Source organism: Phocoena sinus, chromosome 3 (assembly GCF_008692025.1).
Source record: "Phocoena sinus isolate mPhoSin1 chromosome 3, mPhoSin1.pri, whole genome shotgun sequence".
NCBI lineage: Eukaryota > Metazoa > Chordata > Mammalia > Artiodactyla > Phocoenidae > Phocoena > Phocoena sinus.
Genome location: NC_045765.1, coordinates 74,344,617 through 74,371,304, shown reverse-complemented (window position 1 = coordinate 74,371,304; position 26,688 = coordinate 74,344,617). Strand labels below are relative to the sequence as shown.

The following is a 26,688-nucleotide window of genomic DNA, read 5'->3' as shown; positions in this document are numbered from 1 at the left end:
TTTCAGCTCTCATAAATCTTGCTGTCATATCATTCCTTGCCCTTTGCTCCCTACAATAAACAAACTGCATTGTTTTAGCCTAAAAGATCTAATGTCTTTTCAGTACGCTAGTACTCAAAGATGTCAGTGATTTCTGTCTTAAAAATGGCATATGTGGAACACATATAAAAATCATAAATATTCAAATACCCTCAAAGCTCCAATGCTACATTATTATCCTTACATGTATAAGTGATAGTATGATATGTTGTTTATATCTGAAAGGTGTATATATTTTATTATGACATGGTATGTTAATTGTGTGATAGAAAAATATAACTTTTCCAAAAGAAACAAGTAAGTATATTAGGGAAAATGAAGTACTTCTTTTTCGAAAAGAAAAGTTTTTATGAGATTTTTTAAAAATTAATTTTTATTGGAGTATAGTGGATTTACAGTGTTATGTTAGTTTCTGCTGTACAGCAAAGGGAATCAGTTATACATATACATATATCCACTCTTTTAGATTCTTTCCCATATAGGTCATTACAGAGTATTGAGTAGAGTTTCCCTGTGCTATACAGTAGGTTCTTATTAGTTATCTGTTTTATATATAGTAGTGTATATATGTCAATCTCAGTCTCCCAATTTATCCCTCCCCCGCTTTATCCTTTTTTACCTTGGTAACCATAAGTTTGTTTTCTACATCTGTGACTTTATTTCTGTTTTGTAAATAAGTCCATTTGTACTATTGTTTTAGATTCCACATATAAGTGATATCATATAATATTTGTCTTTCTCTGTCTGACTTACTTCACTCAGTATGACAATCTCTAGGTCCATCCATGTCGGTGCAAATGGCATTATTTCATTCTTTTTTGTGGCTGAGTAATATTCCATTGTATATATGTACCACATCTTCTTTATCCATTCCTCTGTCAGTGGACATTTAGGTTGCTTCCATGTCCTGGCTATTGTAAATAGTGCTGCAATGAACGTTGGGGTGCATGTATCTTTTCAAATGATAGTTTTCTCCATATATATGCCCAGGAGTGGGATTGCTGGATCATGGTGTAGTAGCTCTATTTTTAGTTTTTTAAAGAACCTTCATACTGTTCGCCATAGTGACTGTACCAATTTACCAATCTACATTCCCTCCAACAGTGTACGAGGGTTCCCTTTTCTCCCCAGCCTCTCCAGCATTTATTGTTTGTAGATATTTTGATGATGGCTCTTCTGACCAGTGTGAAGTGATTCCTCCTTGTAGTTTTGATTTGCATTTCTCTAATAATTAGCAGTGTCGAGCATCTTTTCATGTGCTTTTTCGCCATCTGTATGTCTTCTTTGGAGAAATGTCAATTTAGATTTTCCACCCAGTTTTTGATTGGGTTGTTTGTTTTTTTGATATTGAGCTGCATGAGCTGTTTGATATTTTAGAGATTAATCCCTTGTTGGCCACTTAGTTTGCAAGTATTTTCTTGCATTCTGAGGGTTGTCTTTTTGTTTTGTTTACGGTTTCCTTTGCTGTGCAAAAGCTTTTAAGTTTAATGAGGTCCCATTTGTTTATTTTTGGTTTTATTTTCACTACTCTTGGCAATCAGTCAAAAAAGATCTTGCTGCAATTTATATCAGAGAGTGTTCTGCCTTTGTTTTCCTCTAAGAGTTTTATAGTATCCTGTCTTACATTTAGGTCTTTAATCCATTTTGAGTTTATTTTTGTGTATGGTGTTTGAGAATGTTCTAATTTCATTCTTTTACATATAGCTGTCCAGTTTTCTTAGCACCATTTATTGAAGAGACTGTCTTTTCTCCATTGTATATTCTTGCCTCCTTGATCGTAGATTAGGTGACCATAGATGGGTGGGTTTATCTCTGGGCTTTCTATCCTGTTCCATTGATCTGTATGTCTGTCTTTGTGCCAGTACCATACTGTTTTGATTATGGTAGCTTTGTAGTATAGTCTGAACTCAGGGAGTGTGATTCCTCCAGCTCCATCTTTCTCTCTCAGGATTGCTTTGGCTATTGGAGGTCTTTTGTGTTTCCATACAAATTGTAAAATTTCTGTTCTAGTTCTGTGAAAAATGCTATTGGTAATTTGATAGGGATTGCACTGATTCTGTAGATTACTTTGGGTAGTGTAGTCATTTTGACAATATTGATTCTTCCAATCCAAAAACATGGTATATCTCTCCATCTGTTTGTGTCATCTTTGATTTCTTTCATCAGTATCTTATAGTTTTCTGAGTACAGGTCTTTTGCCTCCTTAGGTAGGTTTATTCCTAGGTATTCTATTCTTTTTTTTTTTTTTTTTTTTTTTTTTTATGCATTACGCGGGCCTCTCACTGCTGTGGCCTCTCCCGCTGCGGAGGACAGGCTCCGGACGCGCAGGCTCAGCGGCCATGGCTCACGGGCCCAGCCGCTCCGCGGCATGTGGGACCCTCCCAGACCGGGGCACGAACCCGTGTCCCCTGCATCGGCAGGCGGACTCTCAACCACTGCGCCACCAGGGAAGCCCAGTATTCTATTCTTTTGATGAGATGGTAAATGAGATTGTTGCCTTAATTTCTCTTTCTGATCTTTCATTGTTAGTGTATAGGAATGCAAGAGCTTTCTGTGTATTAATTTTGTATCCTGCAACTTTACCAAATTCATTGACAAGCTCTAGTAGTTTTCTGTTAACATCTTTAGGATTCTCTGTGTGTAGTATCATGTCATGTGCAAATAGTGACAGTTTTACTTCTTCTTTTCCAATTTGGATTCCTTTTATTTCTTTTTCTTCTCTGATTGCTGTAGCTAGGACTTCCAAAACTATGTTGAATAAAAGTGACAAGAGTGGACATCCTTGTCTTATTCCTGATGTTAGAGGAAATGCTTTCAGCATTTCACCATTGAGTATGATGTTAGCTGTAAGTTTGTCATATATGGCCTTTATTATGTTGAGGTATGTTATCTATGCCCACTTTTCTGGAGAGTTTTTATCATAAGTGGGTGTTGAATTTTGTCAAAAGCTTTTTCTGCGTCTATTGAGATGATCATATGGTTTTTATTTTTTAGTTTGTTAATGTGGTGTATTACATTGATTGATTTGTGTATATTGAAGTATCCTTGCGTATACTGAAGTATCCTTGCATCCCTGGGATAAATCCCACTTGTTCATGGTGTATGATCCTTTTAATGTGTTGTTGGATTTGATTTGCTAGTATTTTGTTGAGGATTTTTGTGTCTATGTTCATCACTGATATTGGCCTGTAATTTTCCTTTATTGTGATGTCTTTGTCTGGTGTTGGTATCAATATGAGATTTTTATTTGCTGGTTTCCTGTGTTAACCTGATTTTGTTTTTTTGAATATATGGAATATTTACATGGCTCAAAAGTTAATCTGTGTAACTCAACAACAAAATAACTCAATTAAAAAATGGGCAAATAAGTTGAACAGACATTTTTCAAAATAAGCACATGAAAAGATTCTCACTATCACAGATTATTGAGGAAATGCAAATAAAAACCACAATGAGAGATCCCCTCACACCCATTAGATTGGCTATTATCAAAAAAAAAACAGAAAATTACAATGTTGGCAAGGGTGTGGAGAGATTGAAACCCTTGTGCACTGTTGGTAGGAATGTGAACTGGTGCAACCACTGTGGAAAACAGTAGGACAGTTCCTCAAAAATTAAAAGTAGAATTACCATATGACCCAGCAGTTTCCCTTCTGGATATATACCACAAGAAATTGAAAGCAGGTGTTGAACTGGTAGTAGTACACTCATGCTCATAATAGCACTATTCATAATAGCCAAGGGATAATTGCAACTCAGGTGTCTGTCAGCAGATTAAATGCAATAAAGAATGTGGTAGATACATAGGGTAGAATATTATTCAGCCTTTAAAAGGATGGAAATTCTGACACATGCTACAATATGGATGAATCTTGAGGACATTTTGCTAGGTAAGATAAACCAGGCACAAAAAGACAAATGCTTGTATAATTCCACTTATGTAAGATACCTAGAATAGTCAAATTCATAGAGACAGAAAGTAGAATGCTGGTTGCCAGGGCCTAGGAGACAGGGAAAATGGGGAGTTATTGTTAAATGGTTATAGAGTTTCAGTTTTTCAAGACGAAAAGAATTCTGGAAATGGATGGTGGTAGTGGCTGCACAATATGAATGTACTTAATGTCACTGAACTGTACACTTAAAGGTAGTTAAGATGTCATGTGTATTTTACCACAATTTAGAGTAGTAAAAAATCAGTACTTTAAGAAATAAATTTTTTGCTTGAAAAAAAATGCCAAAGTATCTTTTTTAATTAAAAAAAGGAAATCTGTATAAAAATATAAAATCTGAAGTCTCGTATCCCTTCCACTTGAGTCCTCCTCTGTACCCTCTACAGATACTTATTTTTATTAGTTTCTGGTTTATCCTTCTGTTTTCAAAAATACGGGTGTGTGTGTGTAAAATTTATTTCCGCTGCTTTCTTACACAGAAGGTAGCAGGTAGCATACTATAGATAATGTTTATAACTTGCTTTTTATTTATTAATACATGCTGGGGTTCACTCCATATTAACATTTAAACATCCTTTTGGCTACCCTAAAACATTCGATGATTCAGAGCTAGTTATTCAACCATTACAATTACTCTGATGGGTAATTTCTACTATTCTGCTGTTGTAGATAATGCTGACATGAGTAACTACATGCATGTATTGTCTTGTTTTTGTGGAGGTATATCTTCAGGGTAGATTCCTGGTAGTGAATTGTTGGATAAAGAGTGTGTAGTCTTCTCAATCCCTAAGTAAATTTTTAACAGATCTACTGTTGCTTTATTTTTAGTTGGTCATTGATGCGTTTGGCAATGGTGCAGTTGGTGCTCAGCAATTTGAAGACTTTCTATCCCTTTGCAGGTCATGATCTTGCAGGTAATAAATAGCTTAACATAAACTTATATTGCCATTGCTTTTGATGGACTTATTTTGTATTTTTTTCAAGTAGTGGAGTAAACGTTTAGTAAGTTCCTATGGGTCTATCATATTGTTAGGTGCTTTTAGGAGGACAGGGTCCAAGAAAGCAGGGAATCTGAAGCTGATGTGATTGACTGTATTGAGACTGTTTATAGGTCTAGCCAAGGTGTTGAAGATTTAACAGTTGTAGACACGTAGGAAACTAAACAAAAGCAAAAATTTAGTAATTATTAACTCTGAGGGAGAAAAAGGTTGTACAGGAAAGAAAGGGGCATGATAGTATACCAAGTAGTTCAGCTGTGATCTCTATTAACATATATATAAAACAAAGTAGACACTAAATTATCAATCTAACCAAAAATTATTATGGACTGTATTGGAATGATGGAGAGAGGGGAAGTTTATTCTCATATTTCATAGTAGTAAATCAGTAGATCATTTCTAAAATAGAAAAAAATCATAAGCATATTATTTAGATTTTTGAAGGTAAACAGCAGAAATAGCTAAAAGTTGAAAGGGGGATCAGGATTCAGGAGTATGGAAGTGTAGAACTGGAAAGTGCTGACTTTTGTAATAAGTATTATTTCACTTTTTTTACCTTGTATATTATTTTACTTTTCAAAAGAAGTCTAGCTATGTGCTGTACATAAATTGGGCTGATACAAAGGCTTAAAGCAATTAATTTCCCTCCCAAACATATTTTTATAATATTCAGGTACATTTTTTGTGCGAAGTTAAAGTCAAAAGCAGTGATTGCTATAGCAATTATTTATTTATTTATTTATTTAATTTATTTTTGGCTGTGTTGGGTCCTTGCTGCTGTGCCCGCCTTTCTCTAGTTGCGGTAAGCGGGGGGCTACTCTTCATTGCAGTGAGCGGGCCTCTCACTGCGGTGGCTTCTCCTGTTGCAGAGCATGGGCTCCAGGCGCACGGGCCTCAGCAGTTGGGGCTCACAGGCTCTAGAGCACAGGCTCTAGAGCGCAGGCTCAGTAGTTGCGGCACACGGGCTTAGTTGCTCCACAGCATGTGGGATCTTCCTGGACCGAGGCTCAAACCCATGTCCCCTGCATTGGTAGGCGGATTCTTAACCACTATGGCAGTTACTTAAATCACAAGTCACAAATGTTATTCCAAGTTCTAGTAGTAAAGGTATGATGTAATTTTGACCTAGATTGCCCTTTTATTCTGTTGTCCTAGGCCACTAATTATGTTGAAATGCTATACAGATTTATGACATTCTTTTCAATCCTCTGGATTTCTGTGCCCACCTCTCTTTCACATCGCCTCTGCCAAAATGTGTGTTTATATCTTATTCTCTACATTGAATATAGCATTTTACTGCAGAAGATAAATGTGGGTCAATTTTATTTTCTCTTTATAGAGCTTCCAGTTAGTTCACCACTTTGTCATGCCGTTCTAAAAACTCTTCAATGTTGGGAACAAGTTCTTCTCCGACGACTTGAAATCCACGGGGGGCCACCTCAAAACTATATTGCAAGTCATACCTCTGAAGAGAGTGTGTCTGCAGGTCCTGCAATTCTCCGCCACAAAGCTTTGCTGGAACCTACAAACACTCCTTTCAAGTAGGGTTTCATATGAACACTGTTCTAATATGAGTTTTATTAAATCAGGATGTCATCAGGTGGTATTTAAAGAAAAAATATTTTAGTACTTCAATATTTAATTTGCTGTTCTAGGCTCATATCTGTGTCTTTGTGTGATGCATATTGTAGTCCGGATGTTAGCAAACATTTCTTGCAAAGGTTCATATAGTAAATATTTTAGCCTTTACTGGCCCTACAATCCTTTTTGCAGCTATTCAACTCTGCTATTGTAGAGTAAAAGCAACCATAGACAGTAAATGAATGGGCATGGCTATGATCCAATAAACTTTTTTTTTATATTTATTTTATATTGGAGTGTAGTTGATTAACAGTGATGTGTTAGTTACAGGTGTACAGGAAAGTGATTCAGTTATACCCATGTAAGTATCCATTCTTTTTTGAATTCTTTTCCCATTTAGGCTATTACATTGTATTGAGACAAGTTCCCTGTGCTATACAGTAGGTCCTTGTTGCTTATCTATTCTAAATATAGTAATGTCAATAAACTTTATTTTTGAATATGAAAGGTAGGCTGGATTTGAGCCATGGGCCAGTGTTTTCTGACACCTACGTTGGAGCAGAGCTATTTGGAATAGCTAGTTAGCAAACTGTTTTACTGTACATGAGGAGATAAAGCATTTGCACTAAGAGGTAAATCAATTCATTGCTTGCTTCGTTAAGAAAGTCTTACTACAAAAAAATGTTAACTGAACTAAACAGTGTACTTAGTGGCTTAGTGACATAGTTGATTTACATTCTTTCATGGGCTCTTACCTCACTGCACATCAGTAACAGAGTTCATGGTCCAGTATGTGTTCACAAACAACACTTTGAGTAGTTTTGCTTCTAGATCTTTTGTAGGAAGCATACCTCTTTTGTTAGATCTTATGTTCTTAGGTTAAAGGTCATCAAACTGCAGCCTGCGGGGCCAAATCCACTCTCCTTCTGCATTGTAAATAAAGTTTTGTGGATTACAGCCACACCCTTTCATTTTAGTATTACCTATGGTTGCTTTCCCACTTCAGCGGTGAAGTTAAGTAGTTGGGGGAGAGATCATATAGCCCACAAAGCCTGAAATATTTACTATCTCTTAAGAAAAAGTTTGCTGATTGCTACCCTAGATGATGTGGTCTGATTCTAGTTAATTTAGTATTATAAACATTCATATAGCACCAAGGAAATATAGTCAGATTAACCAGAAATCTCTGAAGTGTATGATGAAACATATTGTCTCTCTGTAGATCTAAACACCATCTGTCACTGTCTGTGAAGAGACTTTGGCAGTACTTGGTGAAGCAGGAAGAAATTCAAGAAACCTTTATCAGAAATATATTCACAAAGAAAAGGTGTCTAAATGAGGTCTGTATAAATTAAAACTTGTTTGCTATTTTATTATTAAAGTCTTTTGTATTTTTAACTATAAAGAATAAGTTGCATTTTACAGACTTTTAAAAAACTCATTGTTTATGTCATAAACATGTATTATGTAGTTAATACATAGAAAAAGAGAGGGTCAGTATTTTCCTAACCAATTTAATTTAAAGTAACTAATTCAGATGGGACTTTTATTTCCCAAAAAGATACTGTTTGACTTAAGATTTTTTGTCTTGTTTCCTGGTTTTGAGTTGTCATGATTACCATTTTAAGAGGCAAAGTGGAAATTTCCCATCATTTTCATGTGATAAAGTTTATCTTATAAGTTTCATTGAAACTAGGTTTGTATACTGCAAACATTTCAAATATGTACATTTTCCTTTTTTTGTATTGATTATACTTCTTAGTAAAATTTTGCAGACTGAAATTAATTTATAATTATACTGTAGTTGGTTGATTATACCTTGATGTTATTATCGTAAAGATTATTTTTCTCATTTAGTTCAGTGCTACTAGTAAGTCCAGTTTGATGATACAGGGAACCTGTACTGGAATATAAATTAACATATTGCCTCTTTCTTTGAAATAGTTTTGCTATTAAAAAGTTTTGGATAAATTAAACAGTAGACTTAGTGATGCAGTTAATTCCTTATCTTCTCATGGATCAGTAACAAAGAGTTCAAGACTGGCGGCTGGTTTGTGGATCACACTTTGAGAAGCACTGAACTAATCTAAAAGCAAGCTTTGCAGTTGTTGAAGTGGGAGGAGAAAAGGAAGATATTTCAGTTGGAAAAATAAGGAAATAGAACGGCTTCTTAATAGACAAGTTAGCAAAAAGCAAGATGGCATCTAACCTTATTGAAAAAGGAAAATTACATATATCTCATTGTCTCTCAGTTTAAGAACTAATTTGTAAGAGGCAACTACATGTGTTGTTATTTACTATTTGCCTGATTGTGTAAATATATTTGAATAGCCAAGTCAGGAAACAAAATATATAGTGTTCTTGCTAATAACTTAGAAGACTTCTGACATGTGTACCTTAGTATATAACATTGAAATCTAGGCAAACAATAGATACAATTAGATATAATACAAATTAATGTATTTCTTTTTAACCTTATGTCAGATATATCTTAAATATTTAGTATATGAATTCCCTTTAAAACAGTTTAAGAAATTTTTTTGATAAATAAAATTAAAAATGAATGTGCTAAAAAAAATGAATGTGCTAGATAAGAGTGTCAGAGTAACTATAATATGTTTACTGCTGAGGTAATGTTTCTTATTTTAAATATACCTTTGCCTAAAATAATTTATTACAAGTTAAAGCATCCTGATAATGGTATATGAAGCACTGCTGCATTCTGTGTAAATAGCATGTTTACTCTGCTTGTTATTACTTCTTTGATTTCTTTGATGTACCGTGTAATATGAACATGCAAATATGGCATAGTAATTTCAAGTACAAAATCATTTTTTAAAAACCGTTGCCATATTTGATTAATATAGTTATGAAGATAAAAACATTTCTCCACTGCTGATATATTTAGTGCATTTGGGAAATGAAATCATTCTCAAAACAAACAAAACAGAAAACTAGTTTACCACTGGATTGTCTAGTTGAATCAGGAAATAGAGTCATTAAGGAAATAGAGGAGCATAACCAAGCCAGAATGCATATGGAGGGATAATGGATAAATGAGTACAACTATTCCTGTTAAATTCCTCTGCTGTTTTATTCTTAGTTTTCTTAGGAGTTTCATGATATCTTAAGAAAATTTTAGTTATTTTTCTATTGTAATTATTTTAATCAGAAGCATGAATATGAATGTTGCACTGAATGTTTTATAGCTATCATTAAGCTAAATATTTTCTCCGATTTTAGTTTTTTTTAGTCTCCAAAATGAATATGATATACCTTACAGTACTTTGATTAGCAGAATTTAACTTATTTAAAACCTGGCATGATTAATGGTAGTTATTAGAAATTGATTGTTACTACTTTGTTGTTTTATTCTTGATGATGATGGTGACATTTTGATAAAGGAAATATGAAAAGAAAAATTTTATGTAGTAAAACATAGATTAGATGGAATTAAATAAAATATTAACTTTATAGAGTTGGTACAAAGTTATTTAATCTTTACTGGAAAGTTGACTAGCCTTTTTGTGGTATTAACAAAATTACCTTCCATCTCTCTGCTTTATAAAATGATGATTATACTTAAATAGTTGAGCCCAAGTCACTGACTTTTCAGATGGTTAGGAGATATTAATAGATGTGTGACAGGCCTTGAATTTTCAGTGGGAGATGTTGGAGAGTATTTTGAGAGTGCTGTTTTATTTATTCCTTTACATGTTTGGAAATGAAATTTTCTTCATCTGACATTAAAATCCTGGTGTATCCTCAGTTCTTTTCTTTTCGTATATAATGTAGTTTGCTGGCACATGCATTTTTAAAATAGAAGTTCTTTCCTGTTTGTGCTTATTTGGAAGTAAAGTATAGATAGCTGCAAATAGACTATATCTGAATCATAACCAACAACAAAAAAAATGCTTGGCAGCTGTCATTTTTATCCCCAGTTCCTTTTTCTGTTTTTTTTTTTCCATTTTCTGAGAACTAAAGATCTTGAACCATCTCTTTCTTTAACAAGTGCTAATATCCCCTTTTAAAAATGATATGTGTCTCCAAGCATTTTATTGACTGTTTCTGGCTAAATCAAGAGAAGGAGAGAATTAGAAACCTAGGAATCAAAAATTTTCTAATCAGGAGGTCTTCCTTGAGGAATGAGGTATCATAATGGAGACAAGACTTAATAGTGTGTAAGAGAACGATTTGACTTTAATTTTCAGTTGATAGTACTCTGGCACTAGTAGCCCTGAAATTTGTAGTATAAAGTACTTTGGGCTCAATCTTGCTTTAATGTCAACGTTTCAAGTGAGTTAAGTGGGTAAAAATTTCTTAAGAAATAGTATAAAATATATAGTGATAGTTAAGGAGTTCCGACAGATTAAGTTTTCCCCAACCCCAATCATGCATCCCCACACATGCTTCTTTTAAAATATATGAAATTAAAAAAATAATAACTCAGTCCAGTGTTGTTTTTTAGTAAATTTAGTTAAAAATAAAATTAAAAAAAATATCCCCAGTATTTTGCATGTTACATCTCATCCTTACTCTTTGTCATGTGGTTATTCTTTCTTGATGAAGTCATTAGAGGACAGCTGTGAAACCATCAAAAATTCTATGATGGAGGAGCCAAACATCAATAAGGTACAAAATATCATTCAACTGAAATTAGAAATTGCATTCTTTAACAAGAAAAACAAAGTGTTTGCATTTTAGTTTTGGACTGGACTTTGTTTCTAATGGAATTAAATTACTATTCCCTCAAATTATTCTTTTTTTAACAAGTTAAATATTGCAATCATAAAAATTGTTTCTGTTTTGTTATTAAGACAATGCAGTTTTAAAGGGAGTTGAATGTATCCTGTTTTGGCTGCAGATTTTTCTGAGTAAATAAAACTAAGGTTCTTAATAAAATATAATTACAGTAGGTATTATAGAAGTATAGTAGTATTGTTCTGTTTCTGCAAGTATTACTTTTGAAGATAAAATTCTCTCCTATGATGTAAATTACTTGAAATATATCAAATACGATTATGTAGCCTTTGTTTTACTGGTATCAGTAGCATATAGCACATTGCCTTATGCATAGTAAGTACTCAGTACTTGAGAATAAGAGCAGAAAGGATGAGAATTTGTACAATCATAAAATAACTCCCAGATGTTCTGTGATCAAACATTCAAATACAACTTTTAGTAGGTTGGTATTTAATTTATATGTTTCATATTCTTATTTTAAGACAATCTCAACAGAGTAATTTTTAGGGGAATGATTTCTCAAAATATTTTTTTAAGGCTACTAATTTCCACTTCTTTTTCTTTCCCAAAGGATTCTATGCAATTAATTTAAAAAGACTGATTTGATATAAAGTTTATATTGTAACTAAAACTTTGGCAAAGTAAATATATGCCGTCCATACTTAACTTTGGAAAGTTCTAATGGCCTTCAGAAGTTTTGAGGAAATGTAATTCAGACTTTTTATCAGTTAACAATATTCTTTGCCTGGGTACTCATTAATTATTATAGTCTATACGTTAGCATGAATTCTTATCCTAAGACTTTTCTTTTGACAGATTTTATAAAATGTTAATAATCAGAATGTTGTATTTCTGTAGTCATCACACTATATCAAAAGGCAGTCATTCTGTTTGGTTAACGTCATAACAATTTTTGGCCAGAATTTTCCAAGCCATCTGCTACAGTTTTATTTTAAACAGGTTTGTTAGGTATACCTGACTTAAAGTAACTGCACATATTTATTAAAGTGTAGAGTTTGGTCAACTTTGACATATGTATACATTGGTGAAGCCATCATCACAATCAAGATAATGAATATATCCATCAACCTCAAAACTTTAATTCCTTCCTTGCTTCTCCCTTCCTAACTTTGCCCTCTTTCTCTCAGACAACTACCAATTTGCTTCCTGACATTACTGATTAGTTTGCATTTTCTTGAATTTTATGTAAATAGAATCATACAATGTCTTTTTTTCTCTGTCCTTTCTCTTAGCATAATTATTTTGAGATTCTTCCATATTGTATATTTCAGTAGTTCATTCATTTTTATCACTGAATTATATTCATTTTATGGCTATACCACAGTTTGTTTGTCCATTTACCTGTTGATGAACACTAGCGCTGTTACCATTTTGGGGCTATTTCAAATAAGACTACTTATCATATTCATGCACAAGTTTCTTTGTATGGGCATATGCTTTCATTTCTCTTGTGTAGATGCCTGGGAATGGAACGACTGAATCATAGTGTAGGTGTATGGTTAACTTTTTAAGGAACTGCTTCAGTATTTTCTGTTGTACCATTTTACATTCTCAGCGACAGTATATGAAATCAGTTGCTTAACATTCTCACCAACACTTAGTATGGTCAGCCTTTTTATTTTAGCCATTCTAGTAGATGTGTACTGGTAGTTTGTTATGGATTTAATTTGCATTAAGCATCTTAATCATGTGCTTATTTGCCATTTGTGTAACTTTTTGGTTGAAGTGTCTTTTCAGATGTTGTGTCTGTTTTTATAGGGTTGTATGTTTTCTTAGTTGAGTTTCAACAGTTCCTTTTGTATTTTAAATACAAATCAGATATGTGATTTTAAAATATTTCCTCTTAGATGATTTCTTGTCTTTTCATTCTCTTTACAAGTTCTTTTAAACTGCAGAAGTTCTTTTTCTTTTTTTTTTTTTTTTTTGCGGTACGCAGGCCTCTCGCTGTTGTGGCCTCTCCCGTTGCGGAGCTCAGGCTCCGGACGCGCAGGCTCAGCGGCCATGGCTCACGGGCCCAGCCGCTCTGCGGCATGTGGGAATCCTCCCGGACTAGGACACGAACCCGTGTCCCCTGCATCGGCAGGTGGACTCTCAACCACTGCACCACCAGGGAAACCCCAGAAGTTCTTAATTGATACATTGGAGCTCATCAAAATTTGTTCTGTGTATGGATTTTCTTTCTATAAGAATTTTGCCTAACCTAACGTCACAAAGATTTTCTCCTGCTTTGTTGATGTTCTATAGTCATAGTTAGACCTATGACCCAGTTTCAGTTAATTTTTTAATACGGTGTGAAGTATGTATTGTAGTTACTTTTATTTTTAAATCTGTGTATCAGTTGTCCCACCACTTTGATTATCCTTTCCTCCACTGCATTGCTTTTCTCTCTTAAAAAGTCAATTGACATATATCTGGAAGTTAATTTCTGGACTCTATTTTGGACCATTGATCTATTTATTTATCTTTATGCTAATACCCTACTATCTTACTGCACTAACTAGAACTTCCAGTCTAGTATTGAATAGAAATGGTGAAAACAGACATTTTTATCTTGTTCCTGATCTTGGGGGGTGGGGAGCATGCAGTCTTTTGTCATCAAGTATGATGTTAACTGTAAGGTTTTTTTAGAGGCCCTTCATAAGACTGAAGAAGTTTCTTTCTTCAGGTTGTTGGGAGTTTTTAATCAGGCATGGATGTTAGAATTTGTCAAATGCTTTTTTTTTTTCTCCTGTTGAGATGATCATATGGTTTTTCTGCTTTGAGTCTGTTAATATGGCTAAGTAGATTGATGGCTTTGTTTGATGTTAAATCAAGTTTGCATTCCCAGGGTAAGAACCATATGGTCATGATGTGGTATATTTTTTATATATTATTAGATTTGATTTGTTAAAATTTTTGTTAAGAATTTTTGTACCTATGTTTATGAAAGATACTGGTTTTTAGTTTCTTTTAATGTTTTTGGGTTTTTTGTTTTATCTTTGTTTTTTTCGTGTGTGTGTGTGTTTTAACAAATGCTGGCCTCACACAGTGAGTTGGAAAATGTTCTCTCCTTTTTAATTGTTTGGAAGAATTTGTGTAGAATCAGTATTATTTCTTCTTTAAGTGTTTGGTAGAATTCACCAGAGAAATTATCTGGGCCTGGAGTTTTTAAGTCTACAACTTCAGTTTCTTTCTTTAACAGATATAGAGCAGTTCAGGTTTTCAGTTTCTTCTTGAGTGAGCTTTTGGTAGTCCATACCTTTCAAGAAATTTGTCTGCTTCATTTCCGTTGTCATATTTATTGATGTGAAGTTATGCATAATATTCCCTTATCCTTTTAATACACAGTAGAATCTGTGGTGTTATTACCTCTCATTTCTCTGCTATGATCTTGAAAACAAAATTATTTCTTAATATTTATATTCCCTAATATTTTGGGTATTGGTGTCATTTTATATTCATCTGACTGCTTCCCATTTCTTTCTAGTATGCCTTTGATAGTCTTTAGATCTCATCTTCATGTTTGTTTTATTATATCATTAGAGTAGTGCTGAAGTACTCCAGGCATACAGCTTTATATTGTAGAAAGTCTTAGTAACTGAAAACAACTAATGAGACCTGGAGTACAGCTTTTCTATAGACCTGTTCTGTGACACTGAGCTCATTCCACCCTTGAAGTCTTATTTACTAAATGAGAGTTGATAGTTTTAAACATGCTGTTGCTTTAATTGAAATAGTAGTAGAATCCTGGAGTTAGTCTGTTAGTACTATTCCCTTCTTCACTCCTAAGGGAAGCTTTGTGGAACCCAGGCACTATTCAGATCAGTTTCCACATAAGATTTCCTTTATTAAAAATTTTGGTAAAATATATGTATAAAATTTATCAGTTTAATCATTTTGAGTATACAGTTCAGTGACATTAAGTACATTCGCATGGTTTTGCAACCATCACTACCATCCGTCCCCAGAGCTTCTTCATCTCCCTAAAGTGAAACTCTTTACCCATTAAACAGTAGTTCTCCATTTCTGCCACTCCTCCCCCCAGCCCCTGCCAATTACCATTTTACGTTCTGTCTATGAATTTTACTTCCCTAGATACCTATATAAGTGGAATCGTACAATATTTGTACTTTTGTGACTGGCTTATTTCATTGAGTGTAACACCTTCAAGGTTCATCCATTTTGTAGCATGTTTCAGAATTTCCTTTCTTTTCAAGGTTAAATAATATTCCATTATGTATATATAGCATTTCGTTTATCCATTCAGCTATTAATGGACATTTGGGTTGTATCAATCTTTTGACTGTTGTGGGTAGTACTGTTGTGAACGTTGGTATACAAATATCTGTTCCAGTCTCTGCTTTCAATTCTTTGTGTATTTACCTTGAAGTGGAATTGCTGGATCGTATGGTAATTCTTTACTTTTTTTTTTTTTAATTTAATTTTATTTTTTTACAGCAGGTTCTTATTAGTCATCAGTTTTATACACATCAGTGTATACGTGTCAACCACAATTGTCCTGTTTACTTCTTTTATCTGTTTAATCTCATAAAAACTCTTTTAGCATTCATATTTGGATTTTTTCCCTCATTTATCCAGCCCAATCACATTTTATAAGCATGACTTGAAACCTTATATTAAGATGACCTTTAAGACCGTATTTATTGTGATTTTGTTTAACATCTTTATTGAAGTATAATTGCTCTACAATGGTGTGTTAGTTTCTGCCTTACAACAAAGTGAATCAGCTATACACACACACATATCCCGACATCTCCCCCCTCCTGTGTCTCCCTCCATCCCACCCTCCCCATCACACCCCCCAGGCGGCCACAGAGCACTGAGCTGATCTCCCTGTGCTATGCGGCTGCTTCCCACTAGCTATCTGTTTTACATTTGGTAGTGTATAGATGTCAATGCCACTCTCTCACTTTGTGCCAGCTTACCCTTACCCAACCCTGTATCCTCAAGTTCATTCTCTAGTAGGTCTGCGTCTTTATTCCCATCTTGCCCCTAGGTTCTTCATGACGATTTTCTGTTTGTTTGTTTTAGATTCCATATATATGTGTTAGTATACGGTATTTGTTTTTCTCTTTCTGACTTCACTCTGTACGACAGACTCGAGATCCATCCACCTCACTACAAATAACTCAATTTCGTTTCCTTTTATGGCTGAGTAATATTCCATTGTATATATATGTCACACCTTTATCCATTCATCTGTTGATGAACACTTAGCTTGCTTCCGTGTCCTGGCTATTGTAAATAGAGCTGCAGTGAACATGGTGGTACAAGAATCTTTTTGAATTATAGTTTTCTCAGAGTATATGCCCAGTAGTGGGATTGCTGGGTCATATGGTAGTTCTATTTGTAGTTTTTTAAGGAACCTCCATACTGTTCTCCATAGTGGCTGTGTCAGTTTACATTCCCACCAAGAGTGCAAGAGGGTTCCCTTTTCTCCACACCCTCTCCAACATTTATTGTTTTGAGAATTTTTGATGATGGCCATTCTGACCGGTGTGAGATGATATCTCATTGTAGTTTTGATTTGTGTTTCTCTAATGATTAATGATGTTGAGCATCCTTTCATGTGTTTGTTGGCAATCTGTATGTTCTTTGGAGAAATGTCTATTTAGGTCTTCTGCCCATTTTTGGATTGGGTTGTTTGTTTTTTTAATATTGAGCTGCATGAGCTGCTTGTAAATTTTGGAGATTAATCCTTTATCAGCTGCTTCATTTGCAAATATTTTCTCCCATTCTGATGGTTGTCTTTTCATCATGTTTATGGTTTCCTTTGCTGTGCAAAAGCTTTGAATTTTCATTAGGTCCCGTTTGTTTATTTTTGTTTTTATTTTCATTTCTCTAGGAGGTGGGTCGAAAAGGATCTTGCTATGATTTATGTCATAGAGTGTTCTGCCTATGTTTTCCTCCAAGAGTTTGATAGTGTCTGGCCTTACGTTTTGGTCTTTAATCCATTTGGAGTTGATTTTTGTGTATGGTTTTAGGGAGTGTTCTAATTTTATTCTTTTACATGTAGCTGTCCAGTTTTCCCAGCACCACTTATTGAAGAGGCTGTCTTTTCCCCACTGTATATTCTTGCCTCCTTTATCAAAGATAAGGTGACCATATGTGTGTGGGTTTATCTCTGGGCTTTCTATCCTGTTCCATTGATCTATATTTCTGCTTTTGTGCCAGTACCATAGTGTCTTGATTACTGTAGCTTTGTAGTATAGTCTGAAGTCCAGGAGCCTGATTCCTTCAGCTCTGCTTTTCTTTCTCAATATTGCTTTGCCTATTTGGGGTCTTTTGTGTTTCCATACAAATTGTGAAATTTTTTGTTCTAGTTACGTGAAAAATGCTAGTGGCAGTTTGATAGGTATTGCACTGAATCTTCAGATTGCTTTGCGTAATATAGTCATTTTCACAATGTTGATTCTTCCAGTCTGAGAACATGGTATATCTCTCCACCTGTTTCTCTCATCTTTAATTTCTTTCATCAGTGTCTTATAATTTTCTGCATACAGGTCTTTTGTCTCCTTAGGTAGGTTTATTCCTAGATATTTTATTCTTTCTGTTGCAATGGTAAATGGAGTGTTTTCTTAATTTAACTTTCAGAGTTTTCATCATTAGTGTATAGGAATGCCAGAGATTTCTGTGCATAAATTTTGTGTCCTGCTACTTTACCAAATTCATGAATTAGCTCTAGTAGTTTTCTGGTAGCATCTTTAGGATTCTCTATAGTATCATGTCAACTGCAAACAGTGACAGCTTTACTTCTTCATTTCCGATTTGGATTCCTTTTATTTCTTTTTCTTCTGTGATTGCTGTGGCTAACACTTCCAAAACTATGTTGATTAAGAGTGGTGAGAGTGGGCAACCTTGTTTTCTTCCTGATCTTAGTGGAAGTGGTTTCAGTTTTTCACCATTGAGGATGATATTGGCTGTGGGTTTGTCATATATGGCCTTCATTATGTTGAGGTAAGTTCCCTCTATGCCTACTTTCTGAAGTGTTTTTATCATAAATGGGTGTTGAATTTTGTCAGAAGCTTTCTCTGCATCTATTGAGATGATCATATGGTTTTTCTCCTTCAGTTTGTTAATATGGTGTATCACATTGATTGATTTGCGTATATTGAAGAATCCTTGCATTCCTGGGATAAACCCCACTTGATCATGGTGTATGATCCTTTTAATGTGCTGTTGGACTCTGTTTGCTTGTATTTTGTTGAGGATTTTTGCAACTATGTTCATCAGTGATACTGGCCTGTAGTTTTGTTTCTTTGTGACATCTTTGTCTGGTTTTGGTATCAGGGTGATGGTGGCCTCGTAGAATGAGTTTGGCAGTGTTCCTCCCTCTGCTATATTTTGGAACAGTTTGAGGATAGGTGTTAGGTCTTCTCTAAATGTTTGATAGAATTCGCCTGTGAAGTCATGTGTTCCTGGGCTTTTGTTTGTTGGAAGATTTTTAATCACATTTTCACTTTCAGAGCTTGTGATTGTTCTGTTCATATTTTGTATTTCTTCCTGTTTCAGTCTCGGAGCGTTGAGCATTTCTAAGAATTTGTCCATTTCTTCCGAGTTGTACATTTTCTTGGCATATAGTTGCTTGTATTAATCTCTTATGATCCATTGTATTTCTGCAGTGTCAGTTGTTATTTCTGCTTTTTCATTTCTAATTCTATTGATTTGAGTCTTCTCCCTTTTTTTCTTGATGAGTCTGGCTAGTGGGTTATCAATTTTGTTTATGTTCTCAAAGAACCAGATTTTAGTTTTATTGATCTTTGCTATCGTTTCCTTCATTTCTTTTTCATTTATTTCTGATCTGATCTTTATGATTTCTTTCCTTCTGCTAACTTTGGGGTTTTTCTGTTCTTCTTTCTCTAATTCCTTTAGGTGTAAGGTTAGGTTGTTTGAGATGTTTACTGTTTCTTAATGTAGGATTGTATTGCTATAAACTTCCCTCTTAAAACTGCTTTTGCTGCATCCCATAGGTTTTGGGTCGTCGTGTTTTCATTGTCCTTTGTTTCTAGGTATTTTTTCATTTTCTCTTTGATTTCTTCAGTGATCTCTTGGTTATTAAGTAGTATATTGTTTAGCCTCCATATGTTTGTATTTTTTACAGATTTTTTTCCTGTAATTGATACCTAGTCTCATAGCGTTGTGGTCGGAAAAGATACTTGATACGATTTCAGTTTTCTTAAATTTACCAAGGCTTGATTTGTGACCCAAGATATGATCTAGCCTCTAGAATGTTCCATGAGCACTTGAGAAGAAAGTGTATTCTGTTGTTTTTGGGTGGAATGTCCTATAAATATCAATTAAGTCCATCTTGTTTAATGTAGCATTTAAAGCTTGTGTTTCGTTATTTATTTTCATTTTGGATGATCTGTCCATTGGTGAAAGTGGGGTGTTAAAGTCCCCTACTATGATTGTGTTACTGTCGATTTCTCCTTTTATGGCTGTTAGTATTTGCCTTATGTATTGAGGTGCTCCTTTGTTGGGTGCATAAATATTTACAGTTGTTATATCTTCTTCTTGGATTGATCCCTTGATCATTATGTAGTGTCCTTCTTTGTCTCTTGTGATAAGTCTTTGTTTTAAAGTCTATTTTGTCTGGTATGAGAATTGCTACTCCAGCTTTCTTTTGATGTCCATTTGTATGGAATATATTTTTCTGTCCCCTCACTTTCAGTCTGTATGTGTCCCTAGGTCTGAAGTGGGTCTCTTGTTGACAGCATATATACGGGCCTTGTCTTTGTATCCATTCAGCCAGTCTGTGTCTTTTGGTTGGAGCATTTAATCCATTTACATTTAAGGTAATTATCGATATGTATGTTCCTATTCCCATTTTCTTAATTGTTTTGGGTTTGTTATTGTAGGTCTTTTCCTTCTCTTTTGTTTCCTGCCTAGAGAAGTTCCTTTAGCATTTGTTGTACAGCTGGTTTGGTAGTGCTGAATTCTCTCAGCTTTTGCTTATCTGTAAAGGTTTTAATTTCTCTATCAAATCTGAATGAGATCCTTGCTGGGTAGAGTAATCATGGTTGTAGGTTTTTCCCCTTCATCACTTTAAATATGTCCTGCCACTCCCTTCTGGCTTGCAGAGTTTCTTCTGAAAGATCAGCTGTTAACATTATGGGGATTCCCTTGTGTGTTATTTGTTGTTTTTCCCTTGCTGCTTTTAATATTTTTCCTTTGTATTTATTTTTTTATAGGTTGATTAATATGTGTCTTGTGTTTCTCCTTGGATTTGTGCTGTATGAGACTCACTGTGCTTCCTGGACTTGATTAACTATTGCCTTTCCCGTATTAGGGAAGTTTTCAATTATAATGTCTTCAAATATTTTCTCAGTCCCTTTCTTTTTCTCTTCTTCTTCTGGGACCCCTATAATTTGAATGTTGGTGCGTTTAATGTTGTCCCAGAGGTCTCTGAGACTGTCCTCAATTCTTTTCATTCTTTTTTCTTTATTCTGCTCTGCAGTAAGTAGTTATTTCCACTCTTTTATCTTCCAGCTCACTTGTCCGTTCTCCTGCCTCAGTTATTCTGCTATTGATCCCTTCCTGAGAATTTTTAATATCATTTATTGTGTTGTTCATCACTGTTTGTTTGCTCTTTAGTTCTTCTAGGTCGTTGTTAAACGTTTCTTGTATTTTCTCCATTCTATTTCCAAGATTTTGTATCATCTTTACTATCATTATTCTGAATTCTTTTTGTGGTAGAATTTCTATTTCCTCTTCATTTGTTAGGTCTGGTGGGTTTTTACCTTGCTCCTTCATCTGCTGTGTGTTTCTCTGTCTTCTCATTTTGCTTAGCTTACTGTGTTTGGCGTCTCCTTTTCGCAGGCTGCAGGTTCGTAGTTCCCGTTGTTTTTGGTGTCTGCCCCCAGTGGCTAAGGTTGGTTCAGTGGGTTGTGTAGGCTTCCTGGTGGAGGGGGGTAATGCCTGTGTTCTGGTGGATGAGGCTGGATCTTGTCTTTCTAGTGGACAGGTCCACGTCGGTTGGTGTGTTTTGGGGTGTCTGTCACCACATTATTATTTTAAGCAGCCTCTCTGGTAATGGGTTGTGTTGTGTTCCTGTCTTGCTAGTTGTTTGGCATAGCGTGTCCAGCACTGTAGCTTACTGGTCGTTGAGTGGAGCTGGGTCTTGGCGTTGAGATGGAGATCTCTGGGAGATTTTTGCCATTTGATAATACATGGAGCTGGGAGGTCTCTTGTGGACCAGTGTCCTGAACTTGGCTCTCCCACCTCAGAGGCACAGCCCTGACCCCTGGCTGGAGCACCTAGAGCCTGTCATCCACACGGCTCAGAATTAAAGTGAGAAAAAAAAAGGAAAAAAAGAAAAGAAGAAGCGAAAACAATGTGTGTAAAATACAAAATAATTATTAAAAATATTTCTTTAAGGAATTAAAAAGAGGGAAAGAAAGAGAGCAACGAAACCAAAAAAACAAATCCACTAATGATAAAAAGCGCTAAGAACTATACTAAAAAAAAAAAAAGTACCAGTCGAACCCGAGGACAAATGGTAAAAGCAAAGCTATACAGACAAAATCACATACAGAAGCATGCACATAAACTCTCACCAAAAGAGAAAAAGGGGGGGAAAATCCTTGCTTCCAAAGTCCATCTCCTCAATTTGGGATGATTCGTTGTCTATTCAGGTGTTCCACAGATGCAGGGCACATCACGTTGATTGTGGAGATTTAATGCACTGCTCCTGAGGCTGCTGGGAGAAATTTCCCTTTCTCTTCTTTGTTCACACAGCTTCTGGGGTTCAGCTTTGGATTTGGCCCCACCTCTGTGTGTAGGTCGCCTAAGGGCATCTGTTCTTCGCTCAGACAGGACGGTGTTAAAAGAGCAGCTGAGGGCTTCCCTGGTGGCTCAGTGGTTGAGAGTCTGCCTGCCGATGCAGGGGACACGGGTTCGTGCCCCGGTCCGGGAGGATCCCACATGCTGCGGAGTGGCTGGGCCTGTGAGCCATGGCCGCTGAGCCTGCACATCCGGAGCCTGTGTTCCACGACGGGAGAGGCCACAACAGTGAGAGGCCCACGTACCACAAAACAACAACAACAACAACAAAAGAAGAGCAGCTTATTCGGGGGATCTGCTTCACTCAGGCCGGGGCAGGGGGTGGAAATGGTACGGAGTGCGGGGAGAGCCTGCAGCGGCAGAGGCTGGCATGACGTTGCAGCAGCCTGAGGCACACCGTGTGTTCTCCTGGGGAAGTTGTCCTTGGATCAGGGGACCCTGGCAGTGGTAAGCTGCACAGGCTCTCAGGAGGGGAGGTGTGGATAGTAAACTGCTTGCACACAGGCTTCTTGATGGCTGCAGCATCGGCCTTAGTGTCCCATGCCCGTCTCTGGGGTCCGCGCTGATAGCCACGGCTCGCGCCCATCTCTGCAGCTTCTTTAAGCGGAGCTCTTAATCCCGTCTCCTCGCACACCAGGAAACAAAGAAGCAAGAAAAGTCTCTTGTCTCTTCGGCATCTCCAGACTTTTTCCCGTACTCCCTCTCGGCTAGCTGTGGCACACTAGTCCCTCCAGGCTGTGTTCACGCAGCCAACCCCAGTCCTCTCCCTGGGATCTGACCTCCGAAGCCCGAGCCTCAGGTCCCATCCCCCATTGGTTCTGGCGGGTGAGCAGACAAGCCTGTCGGGCTGGTGAGTGCTGGTTGGCACGGATCCTCTGTGCGAGAAACCCTCCGCACCCCTGTTGCTGCGCTCTCCTCCGTGGCTCCGAAGCTTATCCCCTCCGCGGCTCCGAAGCTTATCCCCTCCGCAGCCCGCAGTCTCTGCCCACGAAGGGGCTTCCTAGTGTGTGGAAATCTTTGCTCCTTCACAGCTCCCTCCCACTGGTGCAGGTCCCGTCCCTATCCTTTTGTCTCTGTTTATTCTTTTTTCTTTTGCCCTACCCAGGTACGTGGGGAGTTTCTTGCCTTTTGGGAGGTCTGAGGTCTTCTGCCAGCATTCAGTAGGTGTTCTGTAGGAGTTGTTCCACATGTAGATGTATTTCTGATGTATTTGTGGGAAGGAAGGTGATGTCCACGTCTTACTCCTCTGCCATCTTGAAGTTCCTCTCCCCATTGTGATGTTTTTTACTCTTGATTTTATGTCATATGACTTTCAATGTTTGTAGCACATGTGAGTTATGTATTTTTATTTGCCTGTATCATGTCCCCAGTTCCTTTCTTTCCCAGCTTAGATTCCATGGTCCATCATTGTGATCAGTCCCTTGCAAACCTCAACCTTTTTGCCCTGTTCTCTCTACACTGTACTTGCCTTGAAAATTCCCAAACCTGTTTAAAGCTAGCTCTCTGTCCACTCTGTGTCTGCACCCAAATAGCTGAACATGGATGAAGAAAAAGCACAAACCATGGGGGCTTGCCTTATTTAAAATTTATAGTCACAATCCCCAATTAAAGTATTCCACCATCATAATTGTTTCTTCATTCTCTTTTCCATTCTCCCCACTTTTTCCCTCTTACCTCAAACTTACAATATTTCTTTACTACTTTCTATGAATGACCTTATTTTGCTGTCAAAATAAGTACAGTTATCAGTGATTTAGCCCACAATATTGTCCCACCACCAAATCTAACTTCTGCTCTATGTACAGATGTTTTGTTTTGCCGTCTCTCACAGTAGATGTCACTGTCACTCTTTTATCCAAAGCCAGATCTTCCACCTGTGCACTGATCCTGTCTGCTCTTACCTCCCCAAGGACTTTACTTCAGTATTTATTCCTCATCTCACCTCCATGATAAACTTTTACCTCTCTTAAATTCTCCTCAACATAAGCAAATATATTTTATTCTCTTACTTTAAAATGAAAACCAAAAGATCTACCTTTGAGAATCTATTGCCTGATTTCTCTAAACCTTTACCTAGTAAAATTCAATTACAGAGTTTCCTGTAAAGTCATTCAAGAAGACTTAAAGAGTAGTATTGCAAATACCAAGTAGGAACTACCCAGCTTCAGAAATAAAACATTATCAACTCAGTTGAATGCCCGTGTGAACCTTCCCCAGTGGACTTCCTTTCCTGTTCACAAGATGTCACATGTTTCTCTAACCAGTTAAGTATTATCTCCAGCCCTCTCCACTGAGATTGTCCTAGTGTATTACTGACTACACTAGTTTCAGTAGTCAATTCTCTGTGTTTTTAAATTCAACTTTTCAGTATTCTTTGGTAGTGTTGATCCCTGCTACTTTTATGAAACTCTTATTTCACTTGGTTCCTATAACATCATCTTTGATTATTAAGTTCATAGTTGGAGAATGTTTCTTGTTCTTTCAGTTTATTCAGTGTCAGTATTTATCTTTCCCAGTGCTGTTTCCCACTCCTGAAATGACCAGTCTTTTTTTTCCTATCTTTGGAATGTTGGATGTTGCAGAACTTAGTTCTCTAACCTTTCTCTTTCCATCTTTACTTTCTCTTTGGGTTATCTGATGACTTAAATATCATCCATTGGCTGATAATTTTTTTTTTTTACATCTTTATTGGAGTACAGTTGCCCTACCATGGTGTGCTAGTTTCTGCGTTATAACAAAGTGAATCAGTTATACATATACATATGTCCCCATATCTCTTCCCTCTTGCATCTCCCTCCCTCCCACCCTCCCTATCCCACCCCTCTAGGTGGTCACAAAGCACCGAGCTGATCTCCCTGTGCTATGCGGCTGCTTCCCACTAGCTATCTATTTTACGTTTCGTAGTGTATATATGTCCATGCCACTCTTTCGCTTTATCACAGCTTACCCTTCCCCCTCCCCATATCCTCAAGTCCATTCTCTAGTAGGTCTGTGTCTTTATTCCTGTCTTACCCCTAGGTTCCTCATGACATTTTTTTTTTTCTTAAATTCTGTATATATGTGTTAGCATACGGTATTTGTCTTTCACTTTCTGACTTACTTCACTCTGTATGACAGACTCTAGGTCCATCCACCTCATTACAAATAGCTCAATTTCATTTCTTTTAATGGCTGAGTAATATTCCATTGTATATATGTGCCACATCTTCTTTATCCATTCATCTGTCGATGGACACTTAGGTTGTTTCCATCTCCTGGCTATTGTAAGTAGAGCTGCAATGAACATTTTGGTACATGACTCTTTTTGAATTATGGTTTTCTCAGGGTATATGCCCAGTAGTGGGATTGCTGGGTCATATGGTAGTTCTGTTTGTAGTTTTTTAAGGAACCTCCATACTGTTCTCCATAATGGCTATACCAATTCACATTCCCACCAGCAGTGCAAGAGTGTTCCCTTTTCTCCACACCCTCTCCAGCATTTATTGTTTTGAGATTTTTTGATGATGGCCATTCTGACCGGTGTGAGATGATATCTCATTGTAGTTTTGATTTGTATTTCTCTAATGATTAATGATGTTGAGCATTCTTTCATGTGTTTATTGACAGTCTGTATATCTTCTTTGGAGAAATGTCTATTTAGGTCTTCTGCCCATTTTTGGATTGGGTTGTTTGTTTTTTTGTTATTGAGCTGCATGAGCTGCTTGTAAATTTTGGAGATTAATCCTTTATCAGTTGCTTCATTTGCAAATATTTTCTCCCATTCTGAGGGTTGTCTTTTGGTCTTGTTTGTGGTTTCCTTTGCTGTGCAAAAGCTTTGAAGTTTCATTAGGTCCCATTTGTTTATTTTTGTTTTTATTTCCATTTCTCTGGGAGGTGGGTCAAAAAGGATCTTGCTGTGATTTATGTCATAGAGTGTTCTGCCTATGTTTTCCTCTAAGAGTTTGATAGATTCTGGCCTTACACTTAGGTCTTTAATCCATTTTGAGCTTATTTTTGTGTATGGTGTTAGGGAGTGATCTAATCTCATACTTTTACAGGTACCTGTCCAGTTTTCCCAGCACCACTTATTGAAGAGGCTGTCCTTTCTCCACTGTACATTCCTGCCTCCTTTATCAAAGATAAGGTGACCATATGTGTGTGGGTTTATCTCTGGGCTTTCTATCCTGTTCCATTGATCTATATTTCTGTTTTTGTGCCAGTACCATAGTGTCTTGATTACTGTAGCTTTGTAGTATAGTCTGAAGTCAGGGAGCCTGATTCCTCCAGCTCCGTTTTTCGCTCTCAAGATTGCTTTGGCTATTCAGTGTCTTTTGTGTTTCCATACAAATTATAATTCTTAATTCTCTCCAGCCCCGCTCATTTCATGAAGTCCACACTTGCATATATAATCTATTAGTTACCTCCCCCTCAATGTCAAAACATAGAATTTTCTATCTTCCCCTAATCCCAACCTAAACCTATTCTTTCCTTCACTTTTGTCTCAGTATCATTTTTTGAGAACGGTCTGAAAACTGGGAGTCACCCTTACTTCCTCTCTTTTACTCACTACTGTAGTCTCAGCCCACTGGCAAAAT

The 26,688-nt window shown here is 36.4% G+C and overlaps 1 protein-coding gene across 3 annotated transcripts in view; it reads left to right on the top strand.

Moving 5' to 3' along the window:
• Positions 1 to 26,688, top strand: part of DMXL1 (Dmx like 1) — a 132,943-nt gene that overhangs the window by 75,176 nt on the left and 31,079 nt on the right. The window contains exons 31-34 of one of the 3 annotated variants that reach the window (XM_032625989.1): positions 4,818 to 4,903; positions 6,327 to 6,528; positions 7,791 to 7,908; positions 11,138 to 11,200. In XM_032625989.1, the coding sequence (XP_032481880.1) occupies positions 4,818 to 4,903; positions 6,327 to 6,528; positions 7,791 to 7,908; positions 11,138 to 11,200 (469 nt within the window). Of the gene's footprint in view, positions 1 to 4,817; positions 4,904 to 6,326; positions 6,529 to 7,790; positions 7,909 to 8,512; positions 11,099 to 11,137; positions 11,201 to 26,688 lie in introns of those variants that run through there. The other 2 variants (XM_032625991.1, XM_032625990.1) reach the window with 2 other exon arrangements.